Raw genomic sequence first — 17,374 nt, forward strand, 5'->3', positions numbered from 1 at the left:
GCTCTTTCGTTGGGAGTGCTACCCTGTCTAGAACAGGTGGACAACTCATTCCTAGGTCAGCAGATCTCCTAACCAGGACAACCTCTGTATTATCCTGATTTAATTTCAATTTGTTAATCTTCATCCAACCCAATACTACCCAAGAAAAGCCCTACTGGTTCAGGCCGAAGTCCTATCTAGTCTAATGTCCTGTTTCCTGTTGTGACCCACCAGATGCCTTTGAGAAGCACATAAGCAGAAGATGAAGGCACACCTCCTCTCCTGTTGCTCCCCTGTAGCTGATATTCAGAGGCACCCTGCCTCTCAGCCTGGAAGTAGCCTATAGCCATCAAGACTAGGAGCCATTGATGGACCTGTCCTCCATGAATTCATCTAAGCCCCTTTTAAAGCCATCCAAGCTGGTGGCCATCACCACATCCCATGGCAAAGAACTCCAAAGATTAATTATGTGTTGGTTGAAAAAGTATTTCCTCTTTTCTGTCTTAAATTTCCTGGTGATGACTCCCAGTTCTATTGTTGTGAAAGAGAGAGCTCTCTCCACACCACACACAAGTATATAAACTTCTGTCTCCCCTTAGTTGCCTTTTTTAAAAACTAAAATGTCCCAAATGTTGTAGCCTCTTGGCTGCCCTCTTCTGCACCTTTCCCAGTTCTATAATATCATTTTTGAGATATGGTTACCAGAACTGAATACAGTATTCCAAATGTGGCCACACCATCAGTTGTATAAAGGCACTATAATATTAGCAGTTTTATTTTCCATCCCCTTCCTAGTGATCCTCCAAGCACTCATTCAGAACCTTCACATCCTCCCTGGCTGGGAATTGTAGTGAGTTGTACAATTTGGTGTCATTAATGTATTGATGACATCCCATACCAAATCCCTGGACAACCTTTGCCAGCAGTTTCATGTGGATGTTGAATAACATGTTGGACAAGACACAACCCTGCAGAACACCATAGACCAGAGGCTGTGATGTTGAGCAAGAGTCCCTCGGCACCACTTTCTGGAACCAGACAGGAAAGACTGGCTCCACTGCAGAAGAATGCCCCCAATCCCACTTCTTCTCTGCCACGTGGTCCAGAAGGATGCCATGGTTGTTGGTATCAAAAACAGCTGACAGGTTTAGCAGAACTAATAGGGACATAGTTCCCCTGACATAACTTCTGATGTAGCTCATCATCTACCAGAATGACTGAGACTGTTTCAGACCCAAAACCAGGCCAGGACTCAGATTGAAATGAGTCCAGATAATCATTCTCCTCCATTATTCAAGTTATACTCCTAGGGGTGTTTGTGTGTAAAGTTAAGTGTGCTGTCAAGTTGATTTCAACTCCTGACACCCACAGAGTGTGTTTGCCATTGCCTCCTCCCGTACAGTATGAGATGATGCCTTTCAGCATCTTCCTAGATCGCTGCTGCCCGTAGTTTATGTGAAGACTACTATATGAATTGCCCTTCACTTCATCTTATACAGCTCTTTGTGTTGGTATACGATTTGCCTTCTTATGCCACTGTTCTGACAGCCAGGTAGCTAACTAGGAGAAGTGAATCAAGCTGCAACTAGGCATGGTCACTCGCAAGAGATCTCAACTTTCAACAGAGCTAATAACCAAGGAATTAAAAATAAGAGAGCATGAGCATTTGAGTAACTGGATCCATCTAACGTTCCCCATTTGGGGAAGCAACAGCATGCCCTTAATTTCTTACTCTCTTTTGTTATAGACCATTATTGAACAAATAGAACAGCGAGCTGAGAAAATGCCAGAGTGAGTATTCAGAAACCAAATCAATTGTGAGGATTGAATTATTATATTGAAAATTTTTTAAGCCAATGCAGAAATATTCATTTTTTGATCATCAGCTGATATATTGGATACTCAGCCTAAAATGGATTACAGTGGTTAACATCACTTTCTTTTTATGTTGCTGTTTTGTTGCAAGCATGATATTGGTTTGTGTTGTTTGTTTGCTGACAAGAGGCAAAGACTGACTGCAAGGCTTACATGACAATATTTCTCCATTTAAAACAAAACCTATATCCCTGTATGCAGAAAACCAGCACATGGAGGGAAAAGGTTAGAATGGTCATTCCTGACATGACTATTTTAGCCCCCCCCCCGCCCCCCACATAAGCTAGTTTTCTGTGTGCAGGAATATGCTCTTTTAAAATTTTTTTAAAAATGCAGAGGACTTTATCATGTAAGCCCTTGCAGTCTGAAGTTCTACAGTCCAAACATAGGTTTTTCACTTAAAGTGAAAACCTGTCCTGATCTTCCATATTTAAAGCTGCAATAGGAAGTAGGCCCTAAAATTTAATCCTCCTGTGAAGTGGATGCTTCCTCATTCCTTTCTTTGTCTAGGTACCAGCAACTGCTAAATGAAATCCATCAATGTTACCTTGATCAGAGGGAGCACTTACTGGGTCCTAGTATTACTAGTACTGTAACAGAATTAACTAATCGGAACAACAGAGATCATTGTGCTCTGGTAAGAGTCTTGGTGATGGTCCTATGTTTTCTTGTCAAAAAGTGGAATTGCTTTTTGAATTCTCTCTCTTTTTAAAAATGATTGTGCTTAATCTTTAACAGCGTAAAATATTAGGCTTCCATGTAATCTACTGTTTTTTCTCTCTTCTGGGAAACAGATATATCTTGTTAGTGTTTCTGCATCTGAAAGCAACCCTGATACAAAGAGAATCTCTCCTTTCCAATTTTTTCCATAATAAGGAATTCAAATTCAACAAAGCAACTTGGATTTCACCTGGAAGAGATTGTGATTGGGTTCCCCTTTTAATAAGTCATCGAATTTTAGAGTTGGAAGGGACCTTGGAGGCTTTCTAGTCCAGCCCCATGCTCTGCGAAGGAACTTATACATTAACACTGACCAATGGTTGTCCAGCCTCTGTTTGAAAACCTCCAGTGAAGAAGAATCCACCAAGGCAGATTGTTTTACTGTCAAATAGCTCTTAGTTTGGGAATTCTTCCTAATATCTAGCCTAAATATGCTTCCTTGTAATTTCAACCCATTGGTTCTAGTCCTGCCTTCAGTAGCAATAGAGAACAAATCCTTTCTTTTTCTGTCTTCTCTCCTCCAGGCTAAACATACCCAGCTCCGTCAGCCATTTCTCCTAGGACTTGGTTTTTAGACCCCTCACCATCTTTGCTCCCCTCTCGTGAATCCATTCCAGTTTCAGTGTCGTCCTTGAAATGCAGAGCCCACAAATGAATATGTTTTGAAACATCTAAGAGATCAAATATTGTTGCTTAAACATGATCAAATAGTTGCCAGTTACACCTTTTTAAAGTGCATGTAGGTTATTAACAACAAGTCTCTTCCTTTGCTGATTTCAGATACGAAGTGGCTGTGCCTTTATGGTCCATGTGTGCCAGGATGAACATCAGCTGTACAATGAGTTCTTCACAAAACCAACACCAAAACTGGAGTAGGTAGCACATAGAACCTTGCCTTTTTGTTGCATTAAACCTTGATGGTACTGTTCACATATATCAGAAGTGAAGGGTGTAGGTGAGAAACTATTGCTTAGCTGCTTCCACCCTGCTCCATAACTAACTTTTATGTTTTTTAGGGTGTACACTCCAAGGTGGGCTTCCTAATCTAGCTTTCTCTGTATAAAATCCTTTTAAAATGTAAATATCTCAGTAGGATTGCCATTCCACCAGAACTGCAGTAGATCTTTTTGAGACTGCTTTCCTTAGCAATCTGTGATACAGCAGAGCCCTCATGCCTTGAATCTCCTTGTATTCGGAACTAGCTATTTTTTAGCTGTAATTTTTCTTTTTTTAATTTCCAGGGAGCTCTGGAAGCGATGTGTAAGAGAAGAAACACATTGCTAACCCTTCCTATCTTACAGGTTGCTTCCAGAGCATGGGAAGAGTTGGGAAGTTTTGTCCCCTTGTGCAACAGCATGCACGTAGAGAGAGTGGGAGAGTTGCATCCATTCATGTGCACTTTTTCAGGATGTCATCTGCTGTTTCCAATGCACAGAAGCTATGATATACAGTCATCCCTTGCCAGCCGCGGTTTTGAGTATATGCAAATGGGAAATTGAGACACGTCTTGCCAACTGCAGCCCAAATATTTGTGGTTGGCAAGGTTTTTTAATGATTTTGGGGAGGTTTCAGCTATTTTGGGGGGTTCAGTTCTGCTCATTCCTCTTGGTGACCCTTGCTGTCCCTTGCCAATTTAAAATGCCTTTGAGTGATTTTGGGGGGTCAAAAAGCTTCCAGAGGTTCGACTGCTCATTCTTCTTGGTGGCTATTGGTGATATTACAGGGTTTTTGTGTGATATATTTTTTAGCAATTTTCTTGTTGTTTCCCCCCCCCCTTTATTTTTAGATCATTTTACAGTTGCTGTTTCCCATAGACTTTAATGCCTCGCCAACTGTGAATTTGCCAATGTGAATGGCAAGACTTTAATGCCTCGCCAACTGTGAATTTGCCAATGTGAATGGCAAGGTTTTGCCAGAAGAGAACCCTAGCAGTTGGTGAGGGATAAAAACAGGTTGCTTACCTGTAACTTATGATCTGGATGTGATCCGTTGTATTCATAAGAACTGGGTTTCTGCGCCTGCGCAGGGACCTCCCGGGCTGACTAGCTAGCTCCTCTTTGTGCCCCGCCCGTCTGCACGTGCCTTGCAGCTTCCGTTAGAATCGACGGTTGGGGCGCCTCTCCTTCAGATTTCTCGCAGACCGCCATATAAATGACGATCCGCACACCAGCATCCCCTAGTCCAGGCATTCTGCAGCGGGGACGGCTGGGAGGGACTTATGAATACAACGGATCACATCCAGATCATAAGTTACAGGTAAGCAACCTGTTTATCTGGATTGTGATCCATTGTATCCATAAGAACTGGGTGTTTAGCAAGCTACCCCATAAGGAGGCGGGTGCAGATGACCCCCAGCTATGCCAACACACGTTTCAACACTGATCTTCCAAAATTCACCTCCCTAGCCATCCGCAGATCCAGAGCATAATGCTTTACGAATGGTAGATGCGATGACCATGTCGCCGCCAGGCAGACATCTGCCATTTTAATGCCTGACAGATGTGCCGCAGACGTTGCGTAGGCCCTAGTAGAGTGAGCCCGAACCGTCTTTGGCGGTGTTATCTTCTGGCTTTTATAGGCGAGGAAAATCAGTTCCACTAGCCAGTGAGCAAGTCTCTGGCGAGAGATTGGACGGCCCTTGCTACGCCCCCGGAAGGAGAGAAAAAGCTTTTTACTCTTCCTAAAGTCATGAGTTCTCTCCAAATAGTATAGGAGTGATCTACGCACGTCCAACATGTGGAGGGCCTAAGGGCATTCGAACCTATGATAAGGGGACGGTCAGTGCAGCTGGAGTTGGACAACACGACGGCGATTGCCTACCTCAACCATCAAGGGGGGACAGTGTCACTGTCTCTTTGCCTACTTGCGAGAAAAATATGGGACTGGTGCATTCAACATTCAATTCACCCAGTGGCAATACATATAAAGGGTGTAGACAACTGCTTGGCCGACAGGCTCAGCAGGGACATCAGTTTCAACCAAAGACACGAGTGGGAAATCAACCCGATGTATCTCGACAGGGTATTCGAGATCTGGGGGGTCCCATCGATAGACTTATTTGCCACGGTTGCCAACAAAAAGTGTGCTAATTATTGTTCGCGTGCGGGCATAGGCCAGGGATCCCTGGGGGATGCTTTTCAACGGTCCTGGAAGACGGGGCTGTTATATCTTTTTCCCCCGCTGCCGTTAATGGGCCGTGTGGTTGCGCAGATATTGCGGGACCAAACGAAATGCATACTTCTGGCCCCATGGTGGCCGCGCCAACCGTGGTTTGCCACACTTCTGGGAATGTCTCATTCAGTGTTCCACAAGTTCCCCAAGGCTCCAAACCTGTTGCAAAGAGAACACGGAAAGGTGTTACACCCCGATGTGCACTCTCTCAAGCTGACCGCTTGGAGAATCAACTATTAAACAACATCTTACTAAACAGTAGGCGTGCGTCGACAAGACGCAGTTATGCCTGCAAGTGGAACCGCTTCAAGAGTTATATGAGGGGGAAGAGTGTCACACCATTGCGTGCGACCCCTCGGGATGTGCTACGTTACCTGACATCGCTCAAACTGAGTGGATTGGCGAATGTCTCCATTAAGCTGCATTTGGCTGCAATCTCGTCAAAGCACAAGGGATGGGATGGGTCCACGGTTTTCTCCCACCCGGAATGTAAACGTTTCCTGAAAGGTGTTAATAACCTTTACCCTCCTGTGCGCAGCCCAATGGAGCAGTGGAGTCTGTCTTTAGTACTCTCCGCCCTAACGGAGGCACCCTTTGAGCCACTGGCGACTATTCCGCTGAAGTTTCTGACTTTGAAGGTGGCATTCTTGGTAGCCATTACATCGGCTAAGAGAGTGAGCGAGATGACGGCCCTGCGGATGGATAGACCCTACACTCAATTCTATCCACACAAGGTTGTGATGCGTCTCGATCCGAGATTCCTGCCGAAGGTGGTAACAGATTTCCACTTAAATCAAGACATAGTGCTGCCAACTTTTTTCAGTAGTCCGGAGACAGACTTAGAGAAGGCCCTCCACATGTTGGACGTGCGTAGATCACTCCTATACTATTTGGAGAGAACTCATGACTTTAGGAAGAGTAAAAAGCTTTTTCTCTCCTTCCGGGGGCGTAGCAAGGGCCGTCCAATCTCTCGCCAGAGACTTGCTCACTGGCTAGTGGAACTGATTTTCCTCGCCTATAAAAGCCAGAAGATAACACCGCCAAAGACGGTTCGGGCTCACTCTACTAGGGCCTACGCAACGTCTGCGGCACATCTGTCAGGCATTAAAATGGCAGATGTCTGCCTGGCGGCGACATGGTCATCGCATCTACCATTCGTAAAGCATTATGCTCTGGATCTGCGGATGGCTAGGGAGGTGAATTTTGGAAGATCAGTGTTGAAACGTGTGTTGGCATAGCTGGGGGTCATCTGCACCCGCCTCCTTATGGGGTAGCTTGCTAAACACCCAGTTCTTATGGATACAATGGATCACAATCCAGATAAACAGGTTGCTTACCTGTAACTTATGATCTGGATGTGATCCGTTGTATTCATAAGTCCCTCCCAGCCGTCCCCGCTGCAGAATGCCTGGACTAGGGGATGCTGGTGTGCGGATCGTCATTTATATGGCGGTCTGCGAGAAATCTGAAGGAGAGGCGCCCCAACCGTCGATTCTAACGGAAGCTGCAAGGCACGTGCAGACGGGCGGGGCGCAAAGAGGAGCTAGCTAGTCAGCCCGGGAGGTTTCTGTAAATCAATATCCTACTCTGAATGAAACTTTGCTGTTCTTCCTGGATAATGCAGGACATAACCTTATCTAATCTTTTGACCAAACATTCTTTTTTTAATTGAATAGATGGTCCATCTACTTCACAACTTAAAGTACTTAGAATCGCAAGGCAAGATTGATCCTTTTCTCCTTGTCTGTTCAGTTCTTATTTAGAGTTGCTTACAGTGATGGTCAAGGAATATGGATACGACAAGTATTTATATACTGCTTTTCAACAAAAGTTCCCGAAGTGGTTTACACAGAAATAAATAAAATAAAATAAAATTGCTCCCTGTCCCCAAAGGGCTCACAATCTTAAAAAACAAAACGACGCCAGCAACAGCCACTGGAGGGATGCTGTGCTGTGGGTGGATAGGTCCAGTTGCTCTCCCGGCTCCTAAATAAAGAGAATCACCACTTTAAAAAGATGCCTCTTTGCTCAGTTAGCAGGGAGACCTCTAAAATAAGAAAATTAAAGATTGATGTGTATGAAATTGAGCAGGGCTGCAGAATATAAAATAAACATTGCTAAAGCTGGCTTCTTAGCCTTCTTACTAAACAGGAATAATCTGGTATTGAAACCATTTCTAATTTTACAATTAAGAACAGAAAAATTCAATACTTAGCTATTATTTTTATTTAACGGGGTCGTTCTGCTGTGATGCTTTTAATGGGTTCTTTGCGAGCAAGATCTCCTGTATTTGGGCCAACTTGGACTCCACTATTTCTGCAAGGTCTATGGAGGAAGTGTCCAGCGATCCCTCTTGCAGTATTAGATTGGATCAGTTTCAATCTGTGACTCCTGAGGATGTGGACAAGCTGCTTGGGACGGTGCAGCCTACCACCTGTTTTCTGGATCCTTGCCTGACTTGGCTGCTTCTGTCTAGCAGGGAGATTGTTGGAGGTGGCCTAGTTAATATCATAAATGCATCGCTGAGGGATGGTAGGGTGCCTCCTTGTCTGAAGGAGGCAATGGTTAGACCACTCATAAAGAAGCCTTCCCTGGACCCGTTAGTGATGGATAGTTACAGGCCAATCTCCCTTGGTTGGGCAAGGTGATTGAGAGGGTGGTAGCCGACCAGCTCTAGGCAGTCTTGGAGGAAACTGATTATCTAGACCCATTTCAAACTGGCTTTAGAGCTGGCTATGGGGTTGAGACAGCCTTGGTTGGCCTGATGGATGACCTTTACCGAGGAATCGACAGAAGGAGTGTGACACTGATGGATCTTCTGGATCTCTCGGCGGCGTTTGATACTATCAACCATGGTATCCTTCTGGATCGCCTGGGGGAGTTGGGGATGGGGGCACTTCTCTGCAGTGGTTCAGCTCCTATCTCTTGGGTAGATTCCAGATGATAGAGCTTGGTGACAGTTGCTCCTCAAAACAGGAGCTGTTATATGGAGTTCCTCAGGGCTCCATTCTGTCACCAATGCTTTTCAATATCTACATGAAACCTCTGGGTGAGGTCATCACGAGTTTGGTGCTGGGTGTTATCAGTATGATGACGACACCCAAATCTACTTCTCCTTTCATCTTCAGGAAATGGCACTCATTCTCTAAATGCCTGCCTACAGGCAGTAATGGGCTGGATGAGGGATAACAGATTGAAGCTGAATCCCAACCAAGATGGAGGTGCTCATTGTGGGGGCTCAGAATCTGAGGGGTGAGTTAGATTTTCCTGTGCTGGATGGGGTTACACTCCCCCGGAAGGAGCAGGTGTGCAGCTTGGGGGTACTCCTGGACCCAGGCTTCACCCTAGTATCTCAGGTGGAGGCCATGGCCAGGAGTGCTTTCCATCAGCTCTGGCTGATTCGACAGCTGCGCCCATTCCTTGAAAAGGATGACCTCAAAACAGTGGTGCATCAACTGGTAACCTCCCAGCTTGACTATTGCAATGCGCTCTACGTGGGGATGCTTTTCTACGTAGTTCGGAAACTTCAGTTAGTTCAGAATGCGGCAGCCAGATTGGTCTCTGGTGTAACCAGGAGAGACCATATTATGCCTGTTTTGAAATAGTTACACTGGCTGCCGATATGTTTCTGGGCAAAATACAAAGTGCTGGTCATTACCTTTAAAGCCCTGAATGGCTTGGGTCCGAGATATCTTAGAGAGCGCCTTCTTTTACATGATCCTCACTGCACGTTAAGGTCATCAGAGGAGGTCCCTCTCCAGTTACCACCGGTTCATCTGGTGGTGACTCAGAGGCAGGCCTTCTCTGAAGCTGCTTCTGGGCTGTGGAATACATTCCCGGCAGAAATACGCAATTTGAATTCTTTACTGGCCTTCCGGGTTTACTGGCCTTCCAGGGTTTTTAAATAGTTGTAACTGGTTTTAATGTTGTAACATGTTTTTCAGGGTTTTTAAATTGTGATTGTTAAATTACTGTTTTATGATGTTTTAATTGTTAATTGTTTTATACTGTGTTATAATTTTTTAAAATTGTTATCTGATTTTAATGGGTTTTTAAATTGTAAGCCATTTTGGAAGGGCGGTATAAAAATTGAATAAATAAATAATAAAATAAATAAATCATTTTATTTAGTAAACTGAATTTTTGAGGATTAAAGGATGCTGAGCTGAACAGACAGTCTCAAACATTTTGATCTGAGGATCCTGCTGACCTTAGATTTTTACAAGGTAAACCATGCTTTTGATCACGGATCGGGGCAGCTCTTTTATGATGAGGTGCTTTGTCTGGGCACGCCAATACCAGCATCCCCCAAACCTTTGGCTTTGGGCCCAGTGTCGAAGTCAGTCTTGACCTTGTTTTCAGATTTTTACAAAACTGCTTATTTGAGCACAGAGAGTGGAAGCATTGCTTGATCCCAGGGCTCCCCTTCCATAGCTGGCTGGTTTTGTCTAAGACTCTTTCCTAGGGTGCTTCCTAAACTGAGTCATTGTATCCCTTCTCTGCCAGCATAGGGTTTGTGTCTTGGGCTGTGATACATGTCCTAGAATACAGTTGGATCTGGATCGTGATCCATTGCAGCCATAAGAATGGGTTCTGCGCCTGCATGGGTCCATTCGGGCAAAATTGACTAGCTCCTTGAAACATTTAGCCCTGCCCCTTGCACGTGGTACATCTTTTCAGTTTGGGTGGGCCAGCATTTTCACCTCAGTTCCTTTATGACCACCATTGTGTCGGTACCTCAGACACAGAGCTCCTCAGAATGATTTTTCCTGTGAGAAAATAATTTTTTAAATAGTTTAGTTTTAACATATTTCAACCTCAGACTGGACCATATAACTCTTATTTCTAAATCCTTATATCGATAAGCGATATATCGATTTCTTGGCAACCATGTACGGACTGGACTTGGGATCTGAACTTTCACTTAAGTATATTTAAATTGTTATTTCCACTATGGATAAGGAAAAAACTTGACGACCATGACTCTTGTTTATGCTGCTTGGGGGAAGAGCATAATACCTTTACGTGTAAAATCTGCTTAACTTTCTCACATCATATGAGAAAAAACAGAGTTCTTTGACTGAGGGCAGCTCTTTACGATGAGGTGCTTCACCTGGGCACACCAATACCGGCATCACCCAAACCTTCGACATCAGGCATGGTGTCAAAGTCAATCTTGAGCACGGTGTCAAAACTGATGTCGGACTGCCACCGCACAGTCTAAATCCTCAGCCCGGACTTCTATATCTACTGCCACCGATCTATTTAAGGTGCCAAAGCCCCCATCAGAGTCGAGCCATCTCAAGAAACACAAGTTTCAACATGGAAGTTCCGATGCAGAGGGAACACCTCCACACAAAAAGCACTAGGACAAGACTCTGAAAACAGCCGCTGAGGCTACATCCCGTGCTACTCCTTCCCCAACGACACTTCAGTCGGTAACCAGGACTCCTCAGACTGGTCCTGCGTCCAGTCGGTCAGAGAGTTGGTCTTGTGGTAGCAAGCATGACTTGTCCCCTTATCTAAGCAGGGTCTGCCCTGGTTGCATATCAGTGGGAGACTTGATAAGTGATCACTGTAAGATATTCCCCTTAGGGGATGGAGCTGCTCTGGGAAGAGCAGAAGGTTCCAAGTTTCCTCCCTTGCATCTCCAAGATAGGGCTGAGAGAGACTCCTGCCTGCAACCTTGGAGAAGCCGCTGCCAGTTTGTGTAGACAATACCGAGCTTGATGGACCTATGGTCTGACTCAGTATAAGGCAGCTTCCTATGTTCTATGTCCCCCGATGTCCTGATTGTGGAGTCTGCTCATGGCGGAGATTTACTGTCGGCTACAATGTCGAAGTCGACACCGACTCCTCAACATCAAGAATGTTCTCTTTTGCCAACACCGACGCTGAAGCAGACACTTTTGCTGGCAACACACACAGTTGCTGCCCCCTCCTGTCCTTTGCTGGTTTCATTCAGTTTCAATGTCTATGTCAAGGGTGAGGGTAAGCAGGCTACTCTGGAGCCGGATGATGCCCAAAGATTGTTGAATCTATTAGATTCCAGCGAAAGTACTCATTCTAGTTCCACCTTCTATGGATTCTTGGGCCACGGGCTTGATACTGAAGATGATGGCATGTATTTGTCAATGCTGAAAACTCAGGGTGCGTTGATGTCGTCGGCATTTCTACCTTTCCAACCGACCACAAGTCGACTCTTGACACCACAACCTGCCAGCCCACACATTTGGAGGAAAGCCAAAGATTGTGCTACCTTGCAAGGTTTACTCACTGATGCAGCAGTGGGAGATGCTACCTGCTTTCATTCCCCTGGTCTCCCTTCCAGTTACCAGGATTACAAACTTTGGAAGGCTCGACGTCAACTGTCGAAATCGATGGTTCCGACGGCTGCACAAGTCACTCCTCTTCCAGAGTTGCTGATCCCAATTATGTCACTACTCTCGACATTGACGCAAGTCACCCCGGTACCTACCCTGGTTATGACTTTGATGTTGACGCAAATTTCCTCTCCTAGTCAAAAAATGGACACTATACCGAAGCGTCTGGTCTCACTATTCTGTATCTCTACCCAAAATGTAGAGGTACTTCAACCCTGACCTTTCAAGAGTCAACCTATGCAGAATACGCTTGTTACCACTTACTCCACCACTGACAATGCCAAAAATAAAGACTCCTGCCTCTACTGCACCTTGCATCGTGTTGTTGACAGATGACTATGATTCTGATTCTTTGACTTCGACTACAACCTTGTCTGATCATCCTGAGGATCCACCCCTCTAAGTGGTGCCTTTTGATAAGATCTCACCTAATGAAGAAATGCGTTTATTTCATCACCAGATTTCCAAAAAGGCATCAGCTCTGACCCAACCAGTACACCTTCCCATGTTGCTGGTTATTTCTACAGTTGCCAAGTCTGCTTGGCAGACTTTACAAACTTCAGCTCCAACTTCGAAAAGTCTGGAAAACCTATACAGAATCCAGGAGGATGAGAATGATTTCCTCCTGAAACATCCTTCTCCTAACTCAATCGTGATAGATTGTGCCGCCTCTTCTAAATCTGGCCGCACTACTCTGAGTGATAAAGAAGGGCGCAAGTTGGGCATCTTGGGATGTAAAATCTATTCAACATCTTGTCTAGTGGTTAAAATCACCAATTATACTGCTTGCTTTACAAAATACATGCACTTCCTTTGGGATGATCTTTTTGAGCAACAAGCTGACCTTTCTCCAGAAGAGTTCCTGGCTAATGAAGTACACGCTAAGGTCATGCTATTCACACGCCAGCAGTTGGCCAATGCTAAGCACTTAGCAGAAACAGAATCCTGGACTCTGGTTGGGGCTATAACACTGAGAAGGCATGCCTGGCTGAAGTCAGTCGCACTACAACGCGACATGAAGGAGAGGGTTGAGAACCTGCCCTTCGATGGGACTCCATTAAAAAATCGAAGTCAACTGCGAAAACGTTCTCTACTCAGACTCAATCCTTTACACCAAAGTATTGCCATTATAATCAACGGAAATATACAGGTTGCAAACCAACTGACAGAAAGGACTTCCATAAGACTTATCAATGTTTCAAGAGAAAACCTTTTAACCCAAAGCCTAGGGCTTCTCAAGCTCAATGCACCAAATCTGCTGACTCAAAAACAGCACCTTTGATCAAGTGGCCAGTCCACTGATTCACTTTGCTCAAGAGCCTCTACTGTCAGACTTAGTCCCATATTCCATCTTCCAACATTCAGGCTGGCAAGTCATGCCTTTGCATGGTGCAACAGAACATCAGACCAGTAGGTCCTTCACATAGTCCAGATGGGCTATGCCATCAAGTTCAAGACCCTGCCAGCATTCAACAGGATCAAGTACACACCTGCATTCCTGTTACTGATGGATGATGTTCAAACTGTTTTGAGCAAGGGGGCGATATTGCCTGTCCGATGGACAGATCAGAGGCAGGGGTTTTACTCCCACTATTTCCAAGTTCCCGAGCAAGATGTGGGACTGAGACTGATAATGGACTTATGATGGTTGAACCATCATGTGGACGTGCACAAGTTTCGCATGGTGATGCTGCAGAGCATCCTTACTGTTCTCCACGGGGAGGAATGGTTTGTGACATATCTCCAGGATGTGTATTTCCACATCAGGATCCAACCCTGCCACAGACAATACCTGAGGTTCACAGTGGGTCATCACAACTTTCAGTACAATGTCCTACCCTTCGGGTTGTTATCAGCACCCTGTGTCTTTACGAAGTGCATGGCTGTCATCGTTGCTCACCTTCGGGCATAAGGCATAACTATCTTTCCCTAACTGGATAACTGGCTCTTGGCAAGTAGACAAAGAAGCGAGTTAGCTTTGCAGGTCTCAGTAGTCCTGAATCTTCTCGAAAAACTGGGCATTCAGGTCAGCTGGTTGAAGTCCAGGTTGGAGCCAACCACATGGGTAGATTTCATAGGTGCGGTCCTTGTTGCACCCCTGCAAAGTGCTTTTCTGCCCAAGGAGCACTTCCTCCGCATCAAAGCACTAATAGTGACATTGATGGACCAACCCACGCAGAGGGGACACGCAGTTCAAAAGCTGCTGGGACTCACAGCTCCATACGGTGCGCTTTGCCAAGCTAAGTTTTCAATGCCTCCAACTTTGGTTTCTTTCCATGTTTCGTCCAAATGTGGATAGTGCACAGAAGTTGCTGACGATCCCATCTCAGGTCCTTCTGTCTCTGCAATGGTGGACAAAGTGAACGAACCTGCTTTCGGGGGTCCCCTTCCAGGTACCCCAACCAGCAGCATGGCTGATGGATGCGTCCTTACGGGGCTGGGGCACCCACTGCGGGGCCCTGCAAGCTCAGGGTCTATGGTTTCAGAAAAAACGCCAGATGCACATCAACTTCTTGGAACTCCTGGTGGTGGTTCAGGCCCTCAAATCATTTCAGCCACCCCTGACGGAGAAACACATCCAAATCAGTCTAGACAACATCACAGCCATCATCTACTTGAATCAACAGTAAGCAACAGTCTCCCACTCCCTCTGTATGCTCAGCCTCCAGATCTGGAACTGGGCCATACTGAGACAGATAGGCCTAGTCCCAATCCACATTAAAGGAGTGGACAGCATCTTGGCAGCCCGTCTCAACAGGTCCTCCTATCTGTACCAGCACGAATGAGAGGTCAACCTTCAGTACCTCCATCCGTTGTTCCGAGCCTGGGGCATGCTGGAAATTGACTTGTTCGCTACACTCACAAACAAGAAGTGTCCCCAAGTACTGCTCGAGGGCAGACATTGGCCACGACTCCAAAGGAGATGTTTTCCAGTTCAATTGGGGTCAAAAAATTTCTATACATCTTACCCATTGCTGAACAGGGTACTGGTGAAAATCCTTCAGGAATCTTCAGACTGCATCTTGATAGCCCTGTGGTGGCCACAGCAGCCATGGTTTCAACAGCCACTCAGACTGTTGAGGGGTTGCCAAAGACGTCTGCCCAAACACAATGACCTTCTCCTGCAAAAAAAACGGGGGGCTACGCCATCCCAACCTAAAGACTCTGAACTTGGCCGCATGGAGGATGGGTTCTTGCCGGACATTACCCTAAACAACTGGAAGAAATCCACTTGAGTAAGCTATAACAGCAAGTGGAAATGGTTCAGACTCTATGCCCAGGAACACGGGTTCCTACCCCGTGCAGCCACTTCACGGGAAGTCTTGCTTTACCTTGCATCCCTGAAGCGAAGTAACCTGGCCAATGTTTCCATCAAGGTCCATTTGGCCACCATTTCTGCCCGCCATCTTGGATTGGACTGGAAAACCATCCTCACTCACCAGACTCAAAAAGATTCTTCTGGCGGTTAAACAACCTTTACCCGCTGATCCAGTGGCCCACCAATCAATGGAGTGTCTCTCTCATTCTCTCAGCCCCGATGGAGTCTCCATTTGAGCCCATAGCTACGGCACCTTCTAAGTTGCTGACACTGAAAAAAGCCTTTCTGTTAGACATAACATCGGCTCGTCATGTCAGTGAATTAAATGCCCTATGCATAGATATGCCTTATACTAAGTTTCATGAGGATAAAGTAGTGCTATGCATGGACCCTGAATTCAGACCTAAAATAGTCACTGATTTCCATATATTAATAGTGACATCATCCTACCGACCTTCTTCTGGAATCTCACAACACCCTTGGAGCACTCGCTGCATTCCCTGGATGTTCGATGGACTCTCTTTTTCTACCTGAAGTTGACAAAGCTCTATAGAAAGATAAAACGACTCTTTGTGAGTACCGTGGGTACCGTGAAAGGTTACCGAATCTCAAGACAGAGACTCTCCCACTGGATTGTGATCTTCTTAGCTTACAAACATCAAAAAATGGACCCTCCTAAACTAGAGGGTCTAGTAGAGCGTGTGCTACTTCTCGAGCGTGTGCTACTTATTGAGCGTGTGGCAGGTATCAGGCTCAGAGACATCTGCAATGCAGCCACCTGGTCCTCTGAGCATACTTTTGTCAAGCATTACACTTTGGACCTTTGCTCTGCAGCTCAGGCCAACTTTGCAAGGGGTGTGCTGAAAAGGGTCTTACCTCTTGAGCATACTACACCTGCCTCCAGTCTGACAGCTCATTAGTCACCCATTCTTATGGCTGCAATGGATCATGATCCAGATAAAACAGGTTGCTTACCTATAACCAATGATCTGGTAGTGATCCGTTACAGTCAGAAGACCCTTCTGTTGGACCTGCTACAGTATGCAAAGTGACATTGTCTATTTGCAAAGTGAGGGAAAGCTCTACTTACCTTGTGGAGATGTTCACTGCTGCAATACAATGTTGGGATCTCAATGTCGGTCCTCCAGGAACCGAGGTGAAAACACTAGCCCGCCCAAACTGAAGAGACTCACCCCGTGTAAGGGGCAGGGGAAGAACACTTTGAGGAGCTGGTCAATTCTGCATGAATGGTCCCGCGCAGGTGCAGAACCCATTCTTATGACTGCAACAGATCACTACAAGATCATTGGTTATGGGTAAGCAACCTGTTTTTCTTTCCTCTTTTCTGGTGTAAACCTTCCCCATCTCTGCCTTTGCTGTGTACTCACTCTGTTTAGTTTGTAACTCTCATATAAGCAAAATACTATTTTTTTAAAAGCCTACAGGAAACTACTTACCTTATGAACACTCATCAAAACATCAATGGGACTACAGTGCCTATTGCATTATTCCTTTATCCTCTCTTCTTCTTCTCTTTTATCCTCCCCTTGCCCCCTCTTCTTTTTGTTATATTATCTGAGATGGTTGGTAGGAGAGTAGTTAGTGGCATGTGTTGCTCTTACCAAAAACCAGAACTGTTCCTCCAAATTACCATTCTGACTCAAATCTGCTACCATCCCCTGCTTACTGAGCAAAGAGGCACCTTTTAAAAGTGTTGATTCCCTTTATTTAGTGGGGGGGGGGAGCAACTGGCCCTATCTATCCCCAGCACAGCACCCCTTCAATGGCTGTTGCTAGAGTATGGCTGTTGCTGGTGTCTATCTTGTATCTCTTTTTTTAAGATTGTGAGCCATTTGGGGACTGGGAGCCATTTTCTTTCTTTCTTAAGCAGTATATTCATTGTATTCGTATCTGTCCTCCCTGGAAT

At 45.5% G+C, this 17,374-nt stretch overlaps 1 protein-coding gene across 2 annotated transcripts in view; it reads left to right on the forward strand.

Annotated features, from left to right (window-relative positions):
• Window positions 1-17,374, forward strand: part of COG3 (component of oligomeric golgi complex 3) — a 115,020-nt gene that overhangs the window by 42,828 nt on the left and 54,818 nt on the right. For both annotated transcript variants that reach the window (XM_053305637.1, XM_053305636.1), the window contains exons 9-11: window positions 1,727-1,770; window positions 2,365-2,491; window positions 3,355-3,446. In XM_053305637.1, coding sequence (XP_053161612.1) covers window positions 1,727-1,770; window positions 2,365-2,491; window positions 3,355-3,446 — 263 coding nt within the window. The remainder of the gene's footprint in view (window positions 1-1,726; window positions 1,771-2,364; window positions 2,492-3,354; window positions 3,447-17,374) is intronic.

This window comes from Hemicordylus capensis, chromosome 3 (genome assembly GCF_027244095.1).
Source record: "Hemicordylus capensis ecotype Gifberg chromosome 3, rHemCap1.1.pri, whole genome shotgun sequence".
Lineage (NCBI taxonomy): Eukaryota > Metazoa > Chordata > Lepidosauria > Squamata > Cordylidae > Hemicordylus > Hemicordylus capensis.